The 18,410-nt window shown below is 43.7% G+C and overlaps 1 protein-coding gene across 7 annotated transcripts in view; it reads left to right on the forward strand.

Moving 5' to 3' along the window:
* Positions 1-18,410, forward strand: part of PLA2G6 (phospholipase A2 group VI) — a 150,669-nt gene that overhangs the window by 100,385 nt on the left and 31,874 nt on the right. For all 7 annotated transcript variants that reach the window (XM_033929522.1, XM_033929521.1, XM_033929520.1 and 4 more), the window contains 2 exons: positions 93-229; positions 12,009-12,163. In XM_033929522.1, the coding sequence (XP_033785413.1) occupies positions 93-229; positions 12,009-12,163 (292 nt within the window). The remainder of the gene's footprint in view (positions 1-92; positions 230-12,008; positions 12,164-18,410) is intronic.

Here is an 18,410-nt window from a genome sequence, read left to right on the forward strand (position 1 = left end):
GAGTCTGGATCTTTATTTGTCTAATAGAAATAGAATATTTCAATATGCTTTTTGTAGCTTCCTTACCTTGACTGTTCTTTTCCTTTCCGCAGGGTAATAGTAACTGGGACCCTTGCTGACCGGCACCCTGCTGAACTTCACTTATTCCGTAATTATGACCTTCTTGGAACTGGACGTGAGTCTCCTTATAAGAAAGTTGCTTCATTTCGCCCCCTCATAAAACCAGAAGGTAAGAGGTCCCCTATCTTGATGAAGGTTCTGCAGTCACTGAGGGTAATTCTATAACAGGATGCCTATTTCAAGCCTGTATGAAAAAGAAAAGTAGGTGCCAATTTTTATATTAGAGCAAGTGGTGAAAAAGGTGCTTACAATTAAAGTGTCAGCAGTCCAGCCCTATGGCTGATATTAATGCCTGTGCCTTATTGTGTGCTGCAGTACAGATAAATATGTATCTGTGCGCTTTACTTAACTTTGTCTGAGCATATGTATACTGGCAGAGTATGTGTGTACTTTTCCAGTAGACCACTCCCTTCTCCCCCAGTCCCTGGAAGTGAGGAACTGAGGGAGATAGAGTGGTAAATAGAGAGGAAGAAAAAGAGGGGTGGGAGTTGGTGAGTGAGGCTAGTGAGGTGAGGCCTGGCAGCTGAGGTACTGAAGTAGTGCTAAGTAGGAATGGGGAAGAGAAACATTTTATGGGAGAGGAGAAAGATTGAGGGAAAGGCTGGTGGTGAGAGACAGATTTCTGGATAGAGGTTGATAAACGTTTGGGGACTGGACTAGTTGGGGCAGGGGGTGAGGGAGAGAGAGAAACTGGCGTAGAGTTGAAAGAGAAATACTGATTGAGGGGAGGGGAGAAAGAAGAGGTTCAGGGAGAAGCAAGATTGGTGTAGTTTCCAAACATTTGGATGTTGACAAGGGGTCTCCACACACAAAAGGTTAGGAACCATTATCTTCCTCACCCCTCTCCCCACCAGTCTCCCTTCCTCTTTTGTCCAGCTGTTCCCTATTAATCCCTCTCCCTTTCAGCTGCTCCAGCAGTCAACTGTTTATCCACAGACCTGTAAGTAACCCCTTCTTTCTCTCTCCTCTTTGTAGCCCCTTTTTTAGTTCCTTCCTTCCTCCCCTTCTTAGCCTCTTCTGACATACTGTCTCTACCCCCTGCAGTCCCCCATGGTTCCGTAAGTACTGTCCGCTTAGCCTGTTTATTCCCATGGTTCCTTTTGGATGAATGCCCACTCCTTCTACCTTTCCCTGGTTCTCTCTTTCCTATTTTCACCTCATAATTTTTTTTACTATGTAGGCTCTTTCATCCTTCTCAAGGTCCCTTCCTGAATGCTTTGTGTTATTTCTATCATCCATTCCCCCACCTCCAAACAAACATGCTACTCAGTGTGGCTTTTTTTTCCTCACTATCAGGTCAGCAGAGAAGCTAGTTCAAATTCTACAGTGCTCAGAAAGTCTTCTCAAGGTTATCTGCTTGCCTCCTCCGCTAACAGAATGTTGATCAGCAGCTATTGAAGGTGTCCCCCCATCTCCTTTTTCTAACTATAGCTTCCTCACTCACTTTCTCTACTGGCTCAGGCTACTGGTAGTGGCAGTCATTCTCAACAGTTCAGGCTTCTGTTTCATCCTCACTTCTCATAGGTTTCCATTTCCTTGTGGCAGCAATTTGTTCTTTCCGCTTCTCATCTCTGCACAGATTTAGACTCTTTGATGTGAGCAACAACCTTAAAGCAGAGCTCTTGGAGGTGGTCCACCTTAGCTTCTTAGCAGCTGCAGTTTGAATGTCTCTCTCCTGGTGGATCCCCTGTGATGGTCTCCTGGACCCCAAGTTGGGAACCACTGTCCTAGAAAACTCAGGAAACTTGGGCTTCTGGAATATGGACCCGGTTTCTAAATTTGATTAAACCATTCTAATGTCAAATTACAGATTTGGGAGAGGGAGAGGGGAGATATTATGGAAATAAAAATGGTTGTGGAGAGGATATGAGATTTCTGGTGGGTAGCTTCATTGGAAAAGAAAAAAATCTGAAGTGGTATGACTGCCAAGGGAGAATACGTATGGTTTATGCTGACTTGTCGGCCTGTCCAAGTAAAATCTCCAGCACTCAGTCTGGCAGCTGTGCAAAAGGAGTTTTGGTGCATGTTCTGCCAGAACCTGCAATTCAGGCCTTCTACATGAGATTCTAGAACTAAGCCACATATTTGGAGTTAAGAATACCTTCACACAAATAGACTAGTTAGGGTAAATGTTTGTCAACAAAGGGGGAGAGTGTGGTGCAGTGGTTAAAGCTCTAGCCTCAGCACCCTGAGGTTGTGGGTTCAAACCCATGCTGTTCCTTGAGACCCTGGGCAAGTCACTTTATCCCCCCATTGCCCCAGGTACATTAAATAGATTGTGAGCCCGCCGGGACAGACAGGAAAAAATGCTTGAGTACCTGAATAAATGCATGTAAACCGTTCGAGCTCCCCTGGGAAAACGGTATAGAAAATTGAATGAATGAATAAATAAAAAGTAGAGAAGTGACTTGACAGTCGTTTGCTTTCCTGTTCGCAGTGGCCTTGCAGTTAAGCAAGTAGTAAAAAGTTGGGACTTATGCCCTGTAATTTACTTGTAAAAGAGATTTGAAAATTCTCTGAGTCACCTCAGAGATAAAAGGTGGCAGATTTTTAATGCAGTGACTACAGATGGCCACCAGTAGGCGCTCTTCTTCCAGATAGTTAGACATTTCTCTGAGCAAATGAAAGGGTTTTCAGCATTCCAACTGCACAGCCCAGAGACCATTTAAAGGGAGCCAGTGAAGAGAGAGTGTAAACTACATATTTAGAATTGTTACTTAGGAGGAATCTCTCTCTCTGTTTTCTTCTCTTGTGTTGCTGCCCTTTTTAATCCTCACTCTGAGAGACAATGCATCAGGGGATGAGTGAGAAAGATGGCTGCCTCCTTTCATTACAGTACTCTTAAAATGTATATGTATTATAGCTATTGCTTTTAATAGCTGTTGCTTTTTAAGGTGCAGAGGAGGTGAAAAATGAAAAAGGGTAGTGCAAGTAGGTGCCAGAGAGTGAGTAGGTTCTATGACAGCACAACAGTTGGATAGCAATGGGCAGAATAAGTTTATAGCAATGTTCCCTCTATGTGGACCACGTTTTTAGAACATAGTGCTAATAGTGGCTTTTTGATCCAGGGGACCTCCCTGAAGAAGCCGTAGGGCGCAACATGTCAGAGTGTCATGTCCCCACCCGACGCAGAGTACAAGAGCCACCTAAGTGAAAGAACTGAGGCCAGTACTGGGCAGACTTGCATGGTCTATGTCACATACATGGCCATTCAGTTGAGGATGGTTTAGTGAACTTCAACGGAGACTCCTGTAGAAACACAATACCGGGCAGAGCTCTGGGTTTCTGGCCCAGAAATATCTAAGAAAAAGAACAATTTAAATTAAATCATTAAATTATAGAGAGTGTATGTTTTGGCAGACTGGATTGACCATTCAGGTTTTTATCTGCTGTCATTTACTATGGGGTCCTTTTACTAAGATGCGCTAACGCGCCCATTATATTCTATGGATGTGTTAGCATTTAGTGCGTGATAATATTTATCATGTGCTAAATCGACTAACGCGCCTTAGTAAAAGAGGGGGTATGTTACTATGTATATACCGTATATAAATCTTTTTGAAATTATTTATTGAGAATATACATCGAAAATTTATTGAAAAAACATACAGTGGTGAATTGTAAAAAATTTTGCTAGATAAAATGAAGAACTGAGTGCAATGAATCTTGTGGAGCATAACTTAGAGCTCACTGGAAGATCTTGCAAAAATTACTGGTTAAATAAGTTGTGGGTACTAAGGTTTCTTCAAGCAGCTTTTTCATTATCACAGTACCTTATGACAAGAGAACTGGGATACTATTTTTTTAAAACTGCGGCACAGCAAGCTCACCAGGATGTTCCCCCCTCCATCTTGCTGCCACCCCTGCCGCTTCTGCTTCTCCAGGCCAGCAGCAGCAATGGCAAAACAAGCTAAAGCCATTACAGGGCTCACTGTATGTGCAAAGCTACCGGTCTCACTCCTTCTGATGTTAGCTTCTGGGGCAGAGCTGGTAGCTGCGCGTTTATAGAGTGGAACCCTGTTATGGCTTTACCTTGTTTTGTTTCTACTGCTGCTAGCCTGAAGAAGCAGCAGCAACAGCAGGGGTGGCAGCGAGAGGTAAGTGGGAAAAGTCCTGCTATGTGGCAGTGGCAATTTAAAAAAAGGTGCCCGAATGTGCTGCTTAGATAGAATATTGCTAAGAATCCATTCTGCTCATTGATACCTGACTGCTGTACTGTCACAGATCCTACTCACTATCTGGTCTCCTCTGCTACTCTTTTGGCAGTAGGCCTTAAATATCCATGGATAATTGTGGTCCATGGGCACTTTTACCTGTGAACAATGCACCAGTTCAAACAGAACATAAGAATAGCCATACTGGGTCAGATCAATGGTTCATTTAGCCCAGTTTTTTTCTGTTTTCACAGTGGCCAATCAAGGCCACAGTTACCTGGCAGCATTCCATGCTAATGATCCAGGGAAAGCAGTGGCTTGCACCATGTCTGTCTCAATAGCAGACTATGGACTTTTCCTCCGGGAACTTGTCTAAACCTTTCTTAAACCCAGCTACTCTAATTGTTGTTACCACATTCTCTGGCAACGAGTTCCAGAGCTTAACTATTCTTTGAGTGAAAAAAATTTTTCTCCTATTTGTTTTAAAAGTATTTCCATATAATTTCCCCTGGTTTTGTACTTTTTGAAAGGGTGAAAAATCGATTCACTTTAACCCAGTGGTCTCAAACTCAAACCCTTTGCAGGGCCACATTTTGGCTTTGTAGGTACTTGGAGGGCCTCAGAAAAAAATAGTTAATGTCTTATTAAAGAAATGACAATTTTGCATGAGGTAAAACTCTTTATAGTTTATAAATCTTTCCTTTTGGCTAAGACTTAATAATAATATTGTAATTTTTATAGCCAAAGAGACATATGATCAAGAAACTGTTTTATTTTACTTTTGTGATTATGATAAACATACCCAGGGCCTCAAAATAGTGCCTAGCATGTGGCCCCCAGGCTGCGAGTTTGACACCACTGCTTTACCCCGTCTACACCACTCAGGATTTGGTAGACCTCAATCATATCCCTCCTCAGCTATCTCATTTCCAAGCTGAAGCGCCCCAACCTCTTTAGTCTTTCTTTATTCCACAATGCAAATATGCTTTAACTTTAGAAAAAAAATATCCCTGCTTTTATTGTGGGCGCTTCTTAGATAGTGGCCTCACAACCCAACTTTGAATTCCCTGACTGAAATTCACGAGCACAAGAACCTGAAGCAAAAGGTATGAGATGACGGATGGAGTGAAGATCAGCTGCTCTTTTCTTAAGGTCTCAGTCCTTCCCACATGTCTGTCTGCTGATAATTATCATATAAAACTATTGCTATTTCTGTTGCAATGCAAGTGGGTTTCAGTGCTAGCACTACTCTCCAGCCAGCAATGGGGTGGGGAAAGGGGGTGAAGGGAAGTCACTATAACTTCATTACTTTGACCAAAATTCACAGCAGGAAACAAGCTGTGGCAAAGTGTAAAGAACTGGGGCCAGATGCACTAAAGTCAGCGATTGTCTAATGATCGTTGCTAAACTGGTGTTGACCGGTTTAGCAACAATCGGATTTGCTGAGCCAATGCACAAAACGGCTCACTGCGTGGATTTGTGCACAATCGCTCATTCTCCAATCAGGCCATGCAAATGAGGTCATTAATATTGAACTCCAGCTACTGAGAATAAACACATACTATTGCTATTTCTGTTGCTTTTACTGCAGGTACCGTTTGGCTTCAAAACTATGTGTATAGTGTTGAAAATTTAATACTATGCACATTGTAGCATACCCTGTCTAATCCTGCCTGTGGAAGTATATCCACTCTGAGTGTCTAAATGTACATATAATATACCTCAATATGGTGCTCATTTTCAAAGCAGATGGATGCATCAAAATGTAAAAAAACAAACCCCCCAAAAACCCATCTACGGAAAACATTCAAATCCGGATTTGTGATTGTAAGAATTTGGATGATTTATGCTACAGGTCGTCCAAACAGCAACAGGAGGTGTTGTGGACATGTTTTGAGTGGGACTAAGGAGGGCCAAAAAATAAGACATCCAACATTGATTTTCGAACAGGAAGAAATGTCCATGTTCAGTCTGTTTGTCATGTCTAAGTTTAAAAAAAAAAAAGTGCTCTGATTGAGCAGCTGATCACTGGAGGATTAGGGCATGATCCCTCCTTGATTCCCAAGTAATTGATGTTCCCCTCCCTCTCCCCTGAAAGTGAAACTGGAAAAGAAAACTTGACTCTTTGGCTCAGATACTATGTTAAAAAAATACTATAATGGGAATGATTTTTCTTTTACTAGCTATGCTCAAACAATAGCATGCAAATTAAATGCATGCTGTTTGTGCAGAGAATCTCCGGTAAAAGTGTGGAGGAACTGTGCCTGATGCTTGCTCAGAAGAGCAATCACTTGGCACAGCTCCTCCCTTCCGTGAAGCTGCTCTCCTTGCCCTGATCAACTGAGCCGCAAGACCCCTGAAGCTGCTGGCAGCTTTGGGGCTTCTCTTGCTACTCAGCTGTTTGGGGCAGGAAGAGCAGCTTTTTATTTTTAATGGACAGAGATGTTGTACGTGTGTTATACAATCACAACATCTGTGCCCATTAAAAAAATAAAAGAAAGTCGTGCCAGACCCCCCCTCCAACTCCCCAATGGGATCAGCAGGAAGGATGCCCACTCCCTCCTGCCTCGGCCACCACCCCCCAACAACCCATACCTCCCTCCCATCAATCCCTCCCAGTCGTCCATGACTGTCCATCACCATGGGAGAAATTCAGCAGGAGGAATTCCCACTCCCTCCTGCTTTGACAGCCGCTGCCCGGACCCCACATCCCTGACTCCCCTGTACTTTCTAATGAAGACTGGCAGGAGATGGCCTTGAGGTTGTAAGCTGACAAGACAGACAGGATGAGAGCATTATCCACTGAAATAAAGCACAGATGAAGAGGAGAGGCGGGTTTAGGAGAAAAGATAAGGAGGTCAGTCTTGGCCCTGTTTAATTTTAGATGGCGATGAGATATCCAGGTAGCAATGTTAGATAGGCAGACCAAGACTCGGGCTTGAATTCTGTAGAAATTTCAGGTATAGAAAGGTTGATTTGTGAGTAAGCATAGAGGTGATACTGGAAGTCATGAGAGGAGATTAGAGTGCCAAGGGAAGAAGTGTAGATGGAGAAGAAGTCCCAGGACAGAGCCCTGAGGTAAATCAACAGTAGAATGGTGATGAAGGAGGATCCTCCAGAGCTAATGCTAAAAGTGCAATGGGAAAGATAAGAAGAAAACCATGAGATAACAAAGCCCTGAAACCCAAGTTAGGGTGAGGACAATGTATCAGTGTGCAGACTAGATGGGCCATTTGGCCTTTATAATAATAATAATAACTTTATTTTTATATACTGCAATACCACATACAGTTCAGAGCCATCATGTTTCTATGTAATGAGCAGGCAATGATCTACAGTGTCAAAAGCCACAGATAGATTAAGGAGGATGAAGGCGGCATATAGACCATTAGATTTATCCAGGAACTGGTCATTGGAGACTCTAGCAAGGGTAATTTCCATAGAATGAAGAAGGCAAAAGCCCGATTGAAGTGGGTCAAGGATAGTTCAGAGACGAAAGAAAGTCAAGATAACAGTAGTGAATAGCACGTTCAAGTAGCTTGAATAAGAAGGGAAGGAAGAAGTTGGGGTGATAACTGGAGGGGCATGTAGGGCCCAGCAAGGGTTTTTTGAGGAGCAGCGTAACTATGGCATGTTTGAAGATGCCAGGCAAAGTCGCAGCGGAGAGCGATTAGGTTGAGGATACGGCAGATAAAAGGGATGGCAGTAGGAGAGAGAGTGAGCAGTAAATGGGTGGGGATGGGATCAGAGAAACAGATAGTGAGTTTGGAGGAGGAAAGAAAATGGGCAGTTTCCTCCAGTAATTTCAGATAAGGAAGAAAAAGCAGCTGGGGTGACGGAGGGTCAGCAGAGCCGACCGGAGGATAGAGAGGTGGAGGCGATTTGATCGAGAACTGAAGGTTAATCTTGTGAACCTTGTCATGGAAGTACTTAGCCATAGTCTGGGAAGAAGGTGAAGAAGGAGTCCGAGGCGAGGGCACTTTGAGTAGAGAGTTGTGTGTGGCAAAGAGATAACAAAGGTTGGATCCAAGAAAACTAGTCAGTTAGTGTAGTAGTGTTGTTTCGCACGCGAAAGGATGGATTGGAAAGAGGTCAGCAGAAATTTGAAGTGCATGAAGTCAGCATGAGTGTGGGATTTCAGCCAGTGATGTTCTGCAGGTCAGGCACAGGAATGTAAATACCGGATCTTAAGAGGTCAGCTAAGGTTTGAGTTTGGCATGGCTTACAGAGCAAGAAATGGGAGGCGCGAGGGTATCGAGAACAGAGGAAAGAATAGTATTATATGAAGATATTGCCTCACTGACAGACTTACATAGCATAGTTTTTGAGAGGAAAGGAGAGACAGTGGTGGAGAGAGTGCACTGGTCAATAGTCTGAAGATTCCTGAAAGCATTGGTGAAGATTGGTCATGTTTAGGGGGAGGGTGATGAGTTGTGAAGGTTATGAGATGATGGTCAGAGAAGAATTGAGGTGGAGAAGTTGTCAATTGAGCAGTTGGAAAAGAGGACAAGATCAAGGCGGTGGACATTGTGGTGCATGGGGGTACTGGAGCACAGCTGAAGATTGAATGAGGATAATAGAACAAGAAGCTTTGAGGCGAGGTGTTATTAGCATGAATGTTAAAATCACAAGGATGAGGGAAGGAGACGAAAGTTCAAGAAAGACAGAGAGCCAGGTCAGTGAGAAAGGAAGATAGGGATTTGTCAGGGGTTCGATAAATGACCACGATTTGGAGAGGTAGGGGAGCTAGTAGATGGATGGAGTGGACTTCAAAGGAGGAGAAGCAGTGAGAAGTGGTTGAAATCTACAGGAGAGTGAGAGTAACAGCCCAGTTCCTCTTCCGTGACTAATTGGGTGAGGCATATGGGAGAAAAGGTAATCTCCAGTAACCATCAGACTTTCCCTGATTATTTGTTCTGCATATAAATTGAACAGGTAAGGAGAATGTATGCAGCCTTGTTGTATAACTGTCATTTGTAAAGCGTTCTGTTTCTCTTTGTTTCATATGATTTGTTGCTTCTTGATCAATGTAAAAACTGTGTGAGAGCTATCAGGTGTTCTGGTATACCCATGTTTCTTAATATGGTTTAAGAGTTTTTCATGTTTTAAACAATGACACACAATTAGACTTCCGCTATTCTTTGATCTTTTCAAATGTCCGTCTTGCATTTGTGGTGATGTCTCTTGTTCCTCACCCTTTCCTGAACCCTGCTTGAACTTCAGGCAATTCTGTTCTAGTATGGTTGTCATAGTAACATAGTAAATGATGGCAGTCCATCCAGTCCACTCAAGTTGACCAGAACTTCACCTGCCCTGTTGTGCAGATTATATTCTTTCATGATTAAAAACTGCTATCGCAAACAAGTCAGTTGACAATCCACTGTCTTACAGGCAGTTATATATGATTCAATCTTGGAACAAAATATAGTCCAAAGATTGGTTATATTATGACTGCATCATAGTCTCATTTGTTATCAATACATGAATAAACAAACAATATTACTAACAACATTTTATTTGTTCATTTCAACTAATTCCAGATTGAAAAAAACCTATTGATCCACTTGCTGTTTATGGTTTAATGCCATAGTGTATTATCTCCACTTATGTTGTTCAATGTAGATTCTTTTGCATTTTTCCAATTAGAGGATGGAATGCTCTATAATTCTCATAACATTAGGAAAGCCAATCTTGTTCTTCCTTTTATATTTTCTGATTCTACTTCCTTGCATGCATTGTTATACTATTTCTCTCACCTCATCTTGCAGCACGTTGGAGATTCCACCTAAGTTCTGTGACTTCTCTTTCTCCTCTGGCTTTAGCTTCTCTTTTTTTTTTTAAGCAGTTGTGAGAGTGTTCATCAAGTCACCTGTTTTGGCTGGTTTTTCTTGTTCTCCTTTTCTTCAGAGACTCTTTTTCTAGTACAGCTTTCTTAATGCCTTCCCAAAATTCTCCTGGTACTCTCGTTAGTATTCAATGTGGCAAATTGATTTCATAGAGGGTCTTTAAATTCCAGTGAAATATTTTCAAGATTGTACTTTTCTATGATCTTGACATTCTAGCTCTTTTTTTTCAGCTTTAGAGCTGTTTTTTGCACACTAGTATCTGGTGATCTGCATCACAGTCAGCACCAGCTTTTTTGATGCTGTTGAGCTTTTTCCAATGCTGATTTCCACAGATGTAGTCAGTCTGATTTTTGTATAGTCACTGCTTGAGTTGTTGGAAGAAGGTGAAATTAATAGATTGTTGGTCTTGAAGGCCCGCCCTGTCAGATTTCATTTCACCTGCTTAACATTCTCAGACAGATATGTAGCTATTTGGTTTTCTCCTGCTAGACAGGCCAGAAGAGTGATGAGTTAACTCTCTCTTGCAAAAAGGCAAGTGAGAGAGCTGCATAAGTGTGAGTGTTGGGTGCACTCAGATAGGTGACTTGTTTGCTTCCACCTTAAGTTATGTTCCTATTGGAATTGATTGGTTATATTTTAATCATTGCAGAGCAGAGCACAATTGGCTTGGTTGGGGAATTTCCCCTTATCCTGCCTTTTTATTTTTCCTCTTATAGTAATTGTCAACTGCTTTGGAACAAACTGAGGAGCTAGAGTACTGCCCATTGATGCAGGAGGCGGAGCCAAGAGAGAAAATAATGTAGATGAGGCCTTCTACACAACTTGCGACTAGAGGAGAATAACCCACTAGCTCAAGACTCGTATGCCTTTATACTAGAAAGAAGATTGAGGTAAGACCCTAATCTTCCCAAATATATAATGCAAGCAATTTATAATGAATATAATTTTAAGGATTCACATAAAAGCAATTTTCAAACTTATCTTTGAACAGGTAATGGATCTCGATACAGACTGCATTTCCCTATTACGGTAGCTGCTTCAAAGAATCCAGCTAAATGGGACTTTTCAGTTTGCAGCACAGCAAACTTTGGTCTCTCACTCTTCCACTTGTAATATACGCAGGGTGAAAATTACCCTCTTAGGCCCACAATGCTTTAAAAAAATTAGCCTGATTCTATAAATGGTGTCTAACCTTGAAGTGGTACTGGCAAAATGTGTGTCTAACCTTGAAGTGGTACTGGCAAAATCATTTTTTTAAATAGTGTTTTTAATTGGTTTTTAATGGCACTTTCAATTATCAGTGCCGATTAAGCTAATTTAAAAATTAAGTTAGGCACCTAGATTGGCTAGGTGTGCCAATCTTGGTGCATATCTTCTGGCACTGTTTATAGAATCTAGGCCTTTGTGACTATATATACACATAAGAAGTACAACATGAAAAGTGCATCTATTGTTTTGCAGTCTGTCTGGGGGCTTATTTTGAAAGGAGTGGAAGCAGAGTTGTGATAGACATGTGTATTGTATAAAAAGTGTAGGTACACCTGTAGAATACACACTTGCATCAGCCTCAGTGTAAGTGTATACATTGGCACTTGTGCCTTATTGGAACTGGTTCTGGAAGCTTGTTTTCTAGAGGCATAGAGGCGTGGGTTGCCTCTATAGAACAGGTGCTGTTTTGGACTTCTCACCTAAGCATCCTGTTCTAATATCAGATTTAAAAACTTTTGTAAAAGCATGCTTTGCCTCATTTTTCATGCTGTCCATCTTTCTGATGCATAGGAATCTGTCCTATACAGAATCTTCTCTTATTGTATGCAAGAAATGCAGGAAAATTGTATGCTTGTGTGATATTTCTGTAACGCCCGTGTGCATACTTTCTCACTTGTAGAACAGCTGGTATGGCGTGCTGCCCGTTCCAGTGGTGCCGCGCCTACCTACTTCCGTCCTAGTGGGCGCTTCTTAGATGGTGGCCTTCTAGCCAACAACCCCACTTTGGATTCCCTGACTGAAATTCACGAGTACAACAAGAACCTGAAGCAAAAGGTATGAGATGATGGATGGAGTGAAGATCAGCTGCTCTTTTCTTCCATGGGTCTTTCTGCTGAAAATTATCATATATAGCTATTGCTATTTCTGCTGCTATGCAAGTGGATTTCAGTGCTAGCACTACTCTCCAGCCAGCAATGGGAAGGGGTGAAGGGAAGTCACTATAACTTCATTACTTTGACCAAAATTCACAGCAGGAAACAAGCTGTGACAAAGTGTAAAGAACTGGGGCCCAGATGCACTAAAGTCAGCGATCGTCTAACGATCATTGCTAAACTGTTTTTTGTTTGAAAATCATTTTTATTAAGGAGTCAACAAGAGAAACAAGCATAATACAGTGTAAATACAGTCAAACAACGGCAGCCAGAGGAAGAAGACATCAGGTATCAGCGAGAAAATAGAATATATCAAGAAACCACAGGGCTGTCCTAAAAAGAAAAATCAGGCTCTTTCTCACATGGGCTCCACAATTTTTCAGTGTTACAACATAGCATGCCCCCCCCCCCTCTTACAGCAACAGGAGGGAGAACAAGCTCACCATACAACACAACCCATACAAACAAACATGCACACTCCAGTTACTCATCACAATCGCCCCCCCCCCCCCAAATCCGAGAGACCAGAGGCAACCGCAGGAACACCTTCCATAAGGCCAGGTAGGCCAGCACCTCAGAGTTAGCTGAGTGAGTGTGGTAGCGGAGTTCAAAGCAGGCCAGTTCGATCATCTGATTAGTCCAGCATGTCAAAGGAATAGAGCCCTCCTGAGTCCAATATTGTAAGATAGTTCTTTTGACCGTCAGTAAAGTCAAATAAATGAATCGCCACTGAGGCACCGTGAGGCCTTGTTCCTCCAGCAGAGCCTGATCACCTAGAAGCAATGTTCTATAGACCCACTCAATGTCACGCTGCAAGACCAATCGAAGTTGCGCAAAGGAGGAATTCCAGATGGACAGTTCAGGACATTCTAAGAAGGAGTGCAAAAGAGTCCCGGGGGCCCCCCGACATTTGATGCACAAAGACCCCCCCCACAAGCCCATGCGGTCGCCCTCTGCTTTAGTGATGTATGCCCTATGTAGAATTTTAAATTGGGTCTCCTGCCAAGCCTCGGATTTCACAAAAGTGTTTAATGTGTGAAAGAGCTCCATAAAGGACTCAGGACTGTAATGTGTAGCAAGGTCCCAATTCCACCTGTCTCGCAGAGCGGCCAAGTGCCCGCGGGAAGCAGAGAACCGGACCACCTGGTACTAGGTCGAAAGGGATCCCTGGGAGGCAGGTACGCTGAATAAATACACATCCATAGGTCCACATGTCCATTCCTCCCCAAACCGCTGGCGAAGAGTCTGATAATAATGCCTGGCTTGTAAATATGCAAAGAAGTGTTGGTTGGGAATGGCCCACTGATCCTTAAGGTGAGTGAATGAAACAAAAGCCTCATCTACCAGTTGAGAAAGAATGGAAGCCCCCCTAGAGGCCCAAGTGGCGAAAGGCGAGTGGCTCAAGCCCAGGGTGAAACTAGGATTACTCTGAAGTTGTAGGAAAGGAGAAGCCCTAGGGGAACGAGCCTGTGCCCGGCTGCCACCACTGCCATGCCAAGTAGAAAGGGCGTAAGAACCGTAATTTGGAAGGTAGGGCTCCCCCCGGTACCTCTGGGCATATGCAATAGATTCAAAAAGGTAAAGGGTGCACACCAACCAGCCATCCACCCGGGAGGGGAAAAGTGAGCAACCCCGGTCACCTCCTCATTAACAAAGCACATAAGAGCTGCCACATTATATGCTCAGACATCAGGGAGACTCAGGCCCCCCTCCTGCTTAGAAAGAGACAACTTTGCATAGGCAATTCGCACCGCCTGTCGTCGCCAAAAAAAGGCAGAGAAAAGTGAACGAATTTTCCTAAAGTCGCATTGGAGCACCCAAAAGGGAACCGTTTGTAAGGGATATAAGAGCTTGGGTAGAAGGATCATTTTAATCAATGCTGCCCTTCCCAAGAGGGACAACGGGAGATCACGCCAAGCAGAACAAAGGGCCTGAATTTTGTTTATAGCAGTCAAAACATTGCACTGATACATTACCCCAGGATCCGCATGCAGGTAAATGCCAAGGTATCGCATCGGGTACTCACCGGAGGAATCTGCAACCCAGCATGCCAGGGCTCCCAGCTCAGTCCCGTCAGACTTCTCGCAATTCACTTTAAGGCCCAAGAAAGTGCCACAAAGCGCAACACCACCGGCAAGTGAAAGGGTGCCTGGTCTAGAAAGAGCAAGATATCATCCGCAAACAGAGTGATAAGACATTCCGCACTCCCTATGGGAATACCCCGCAATGCAAGACTAGATCGAAACTTAATGGCGAGCGGTTCAATAGCTAAGACAAATAACAAGGGGGAGAGGGGACAACCCTGTCGCGTTCCCAAGCATAGCGGAAAGGAAGGCGAGAGGCCACCATTGATAATAAGTCTGGCCTGCGGCAAGGTATAAAGGCCCCGTATCCAAGTGAGAAAGTTCCCATCTATTCCAAACTCCCTCAGCACCCAAAAAAGGTACTGCCAAGAAATACTATCAAAGGCCTTCTCCATGTCATGGCCAATGATCGCCGAAGTGCCCCCTCTGCCCCGATGCTCGTGAAGTGCCGTCATCGCCTTAAGAAGATTCATAGAAGCACATCGTTGGGGGACAAATGACCCCTTAATGAGCTGGAGTAAAAATAAATTCAGCCGTGCTGCCAAGATAGAAGCCAGCAACTTAACATCTTGATTGAGTAACGAGATTGGGCGATAGGAGCCTACTTGTGTGGGATCCTTCCCCGGCTTCGGGAGCAGTGTGATGTAAGCTAGATTATTGCTAATACCCGAATCGGACGTGGAGAGGAAGTTAAAATAGTTCCCCAGAGACTGAGCAAGAAGATCAGGCAAAAGTTTATAGTATTCAGGGCCAAACCCATCCGGTCCTGGAGACTTCGTGAGCTTCAACTTCTTGATCCCCTGACAGATTTCCTCCAGAGATATAGGACCATTCAGCTGATCCGCCTGCGCCTCGTAGAGTCGCGGTACAAGAATATCCCGAAAAAAATGATCCCTATCCGCCTCTGAGAAGTCCCTCCGCGCATAGAGAGCACTAAAAAACTCCACAAATTGATCTCGTATTTGGGCCTCATGGGTGAAACACTCACCCCTAGTATTCTTCACCAATTTAATGAGTTGTTTCTTCCGAAAAGGCCGTACCAAATTGGCAAGAAGTTTGCCCGCCTTTCCACTCCACTGATAGAGACGAAATTTCGGATAGAAAATATCCTGGCGAGCACGGAGATCCAAGATCTCATCAATCTGAAGCCAAAGAGTTTTAATTTGCTGACCATCCTCCCTTGCAAGACTCATCCGATGACACCGACGCAAGGCTGCCAGCTGCTCAGAGAGAGCCAAAAGTTTCTCCCCCTGCTGTTTCCATTTAGTGGTAACATATTGGATGATGTGACCCCTCAACACCGCTTTAGAAGCGTCCCAAAAAATGGCAGGGTCTACTTCAGAAGTGTTATTGTACATGTCATACTCCAGCCAGTGGGCCTGTAAATACGCCTGGAAATCCAAGTCTTATCCCCCCCCCCCCGATCCGTAACTCTCACAACAAGCATCACCGCTGAATGGTCCGAAAGAGAGGCTTCTTCGATAGTAACTTTGTCCACCCGTGTAAAGATCATAGAGGATATCAAAACATAGTCTAGTCTGGAATACAGAGAATGAGGGTTAGAGTAGAACGTGTATTCCCTGTCAAATGGGTGGAGAGTCCGCCATGCATCTACCACTGCTAGATGGTCACACAAGAAGTTAACCCCCAGAACGAGTGGAATTCCGGGGTGGCGGCTTGGCAGGAGAACAGTCAATAGTAGGATCAGCTGTGACATTAAAATCCCCCCTACAATCAATTGATACGTAGGGTATTGCGCTACAGTGCCCAACAGCCCAGAATAGAATCTGTGACTATACACATTTGGGGCATAAAGGTTACAAAAAAAGTTCTGAGATCCCCAAAGCTCTCCCAAAACTATTATGTAGCGACTCTCCTTGTCCTGAATGGTCATGGATGTGGAGAGGGATCTGTTTATGTATTAAAATGGCCACTCCTCGCTATCGACCATTGTAAGAGGAGTAGCTCACGTCTCCTACCCATTCTCTGCGCAGCTTCTCATGTTCAGCATTAGTCAGGTGGGTTTCCTGTAGGAAGGCTATGTCAACCTGATGTTTCCTAAGCCAAGTAAGGATTTTCTTATGCTTGATTAGAGAGTGGATACCATCGACATTGAGAGTGAGTACAGTTAAGTTAACCATAGCTACTAAGCCACCACTGTGCCCAGAAGATGAAAAAGGAAAAATAAACCAGAGACCAGGCCCCCCAGTTAGGCCCATCTCCAGGAAACAGTAGCGCTCAGACAGTCCTCCTGGTCCCCCCTCCCCCCCCCCACCCTGCTGTTGAACAATCCCCCCCAGATTCATCCACAGCCACACTACAAACATACTCCCAAACCTACCCCCCCCTCCCATCCCGGAAAGTCCTCCTCGAACCTTCCAATTCCCCCGTTCCCAAGAAGGATTGCATACACTCAGCCCCCCAGCCTCTCTCCCAAACCCGGGTCTAGGAAGTGTGAGAACAAGAGATCCCACTGAACCCTAATGCCCTCTCCACCTAGCACCGAGTCAAGTCAAAGACTACCGGATCACAGATAGAAAGTGTCCCCCAACCCCAATGAAGCCCTCAACAACCGGCAGCCCCACACCAAACCCCAACTAATCCCCTCCACCACCAACTCCCCAAGCCACCCACCTTCCCCTCCACATCTGCCATATCCTTACCACTCCCGTGCCTTATCAAGAAACCTCCCTCCCACCGGGACTATCCAAATGAAAACCCCCAGGACAAAGAACCAGGCCCCCCCATCTCCCCTACAAACCCAATAGGGGGGGGATACAGCGAAACAGGGGTAGATGCAGAAACCTGCTGAGAAAGTATCCAGGTTTGCCAGAGAGCAGAGCAGATGACCAACAGAACAATATAAATCTACGTTACACTTAGTTAACCAGAACTGCGGGCAGACCCCGCAATAACTAAGGGAAACCATCCACTGCAGGAATGAATAGCTCACCCGTTTCTCACACCAACCCACACACCCACCTGTCCCCCCTCTGAGAACTTAAGCTATTGTAGAGAAAGAGTAGAAGAGAGGCAGAGAAAAATGCCTATATCTAGGTGTGGTATACAGACCCCCCAAGACAACTGGAAGACATGGACGCAGAATTAATTGAAGACATAGAGAATATCACACTACGAGGAGAAGCTGTACTGCTAGGGGACTTCAATATGCCTGATGCAGACTGGAACTCATTTTCAGCAACAACCAAGTTCAAGTTCAAGTTTATTGATTTTGATATACCAACCATCAAATTAATATCTAGCTGGTTTACAATAAGATTACAGGATAGAAAAGAAAAAAATAACAAAAAAGTATATATATAATTAATTTAATAGTATTGTGTGAACATAAATAACATTACAAGACAAACTGGAAAGTGAGGGTGGTAGGGAGGGAAGGTTAAAAGTTACATATTGGAGATAGAAAAAGGTGACAGTGGGGTTAGGATAAAACATGAGGGGGGGTCATAATATCAGAGCTATTTAATGTTTGCAAAAGAGGGAATAAGTGAGACTCTATATGATATCAAATGCATCGCGGAAGAGGAAGGTTTTTAGTCCTGTCTTAAATTTATCAATTCGTGGCTCGTTGCGGAGGTACAGTGGTATGGAGTTCCAGAGGGTTGGGGCAGTTACTGCAAAATGTACTTTTCGTGTATTGTAAAATTCTTTTATGGATGGGATGAATAATAGGTTTTGATCTGTTGATCTTAATGTACGTGGGGAACTATGAGGAATGAGGAGTTTATCTAGAAATAGGGGAAGATGAGAGAGTTTAATTTTAAAGGTTAGGATGATGATTTTATAGGTGATACGGTGAGTGATGGGAAGCCAATGTTCATTTTTGAAAAGGGGAGTTACATGATCATATTTGCCTAGTTTATAGATAAGTTTTATTGCCGTGTTTTGAATTAGTTGAAGGCGTCGGATTTCTTTTTGGGGTAGACCGTTGAGGAGTGAATTGCAGTAATCTAAATGGGAGATTACTAAGGAATGAATCAGGATAGTGATTGAGCTGGTATCTAAGATAGAAGTTACAGATCGGATGATACGTAATTTATAGAA

The sequence above is a fragment of the Geotrypetes seraphini genome, chromosome 2 (genome assembly GCF_902459505.1).
Source record: "Geotrypetes seraphini chromosome 2, aGeoSer1.1, whole genome shotgun sequence".
In the NCBI taxonomy this organism is placed as follows: Eukaryota; Metazoa; Chordata; class Amphibia; order Gymnophiona; family Dermophiidae; genus Geotrypetes; species Geotrypetes seraphini.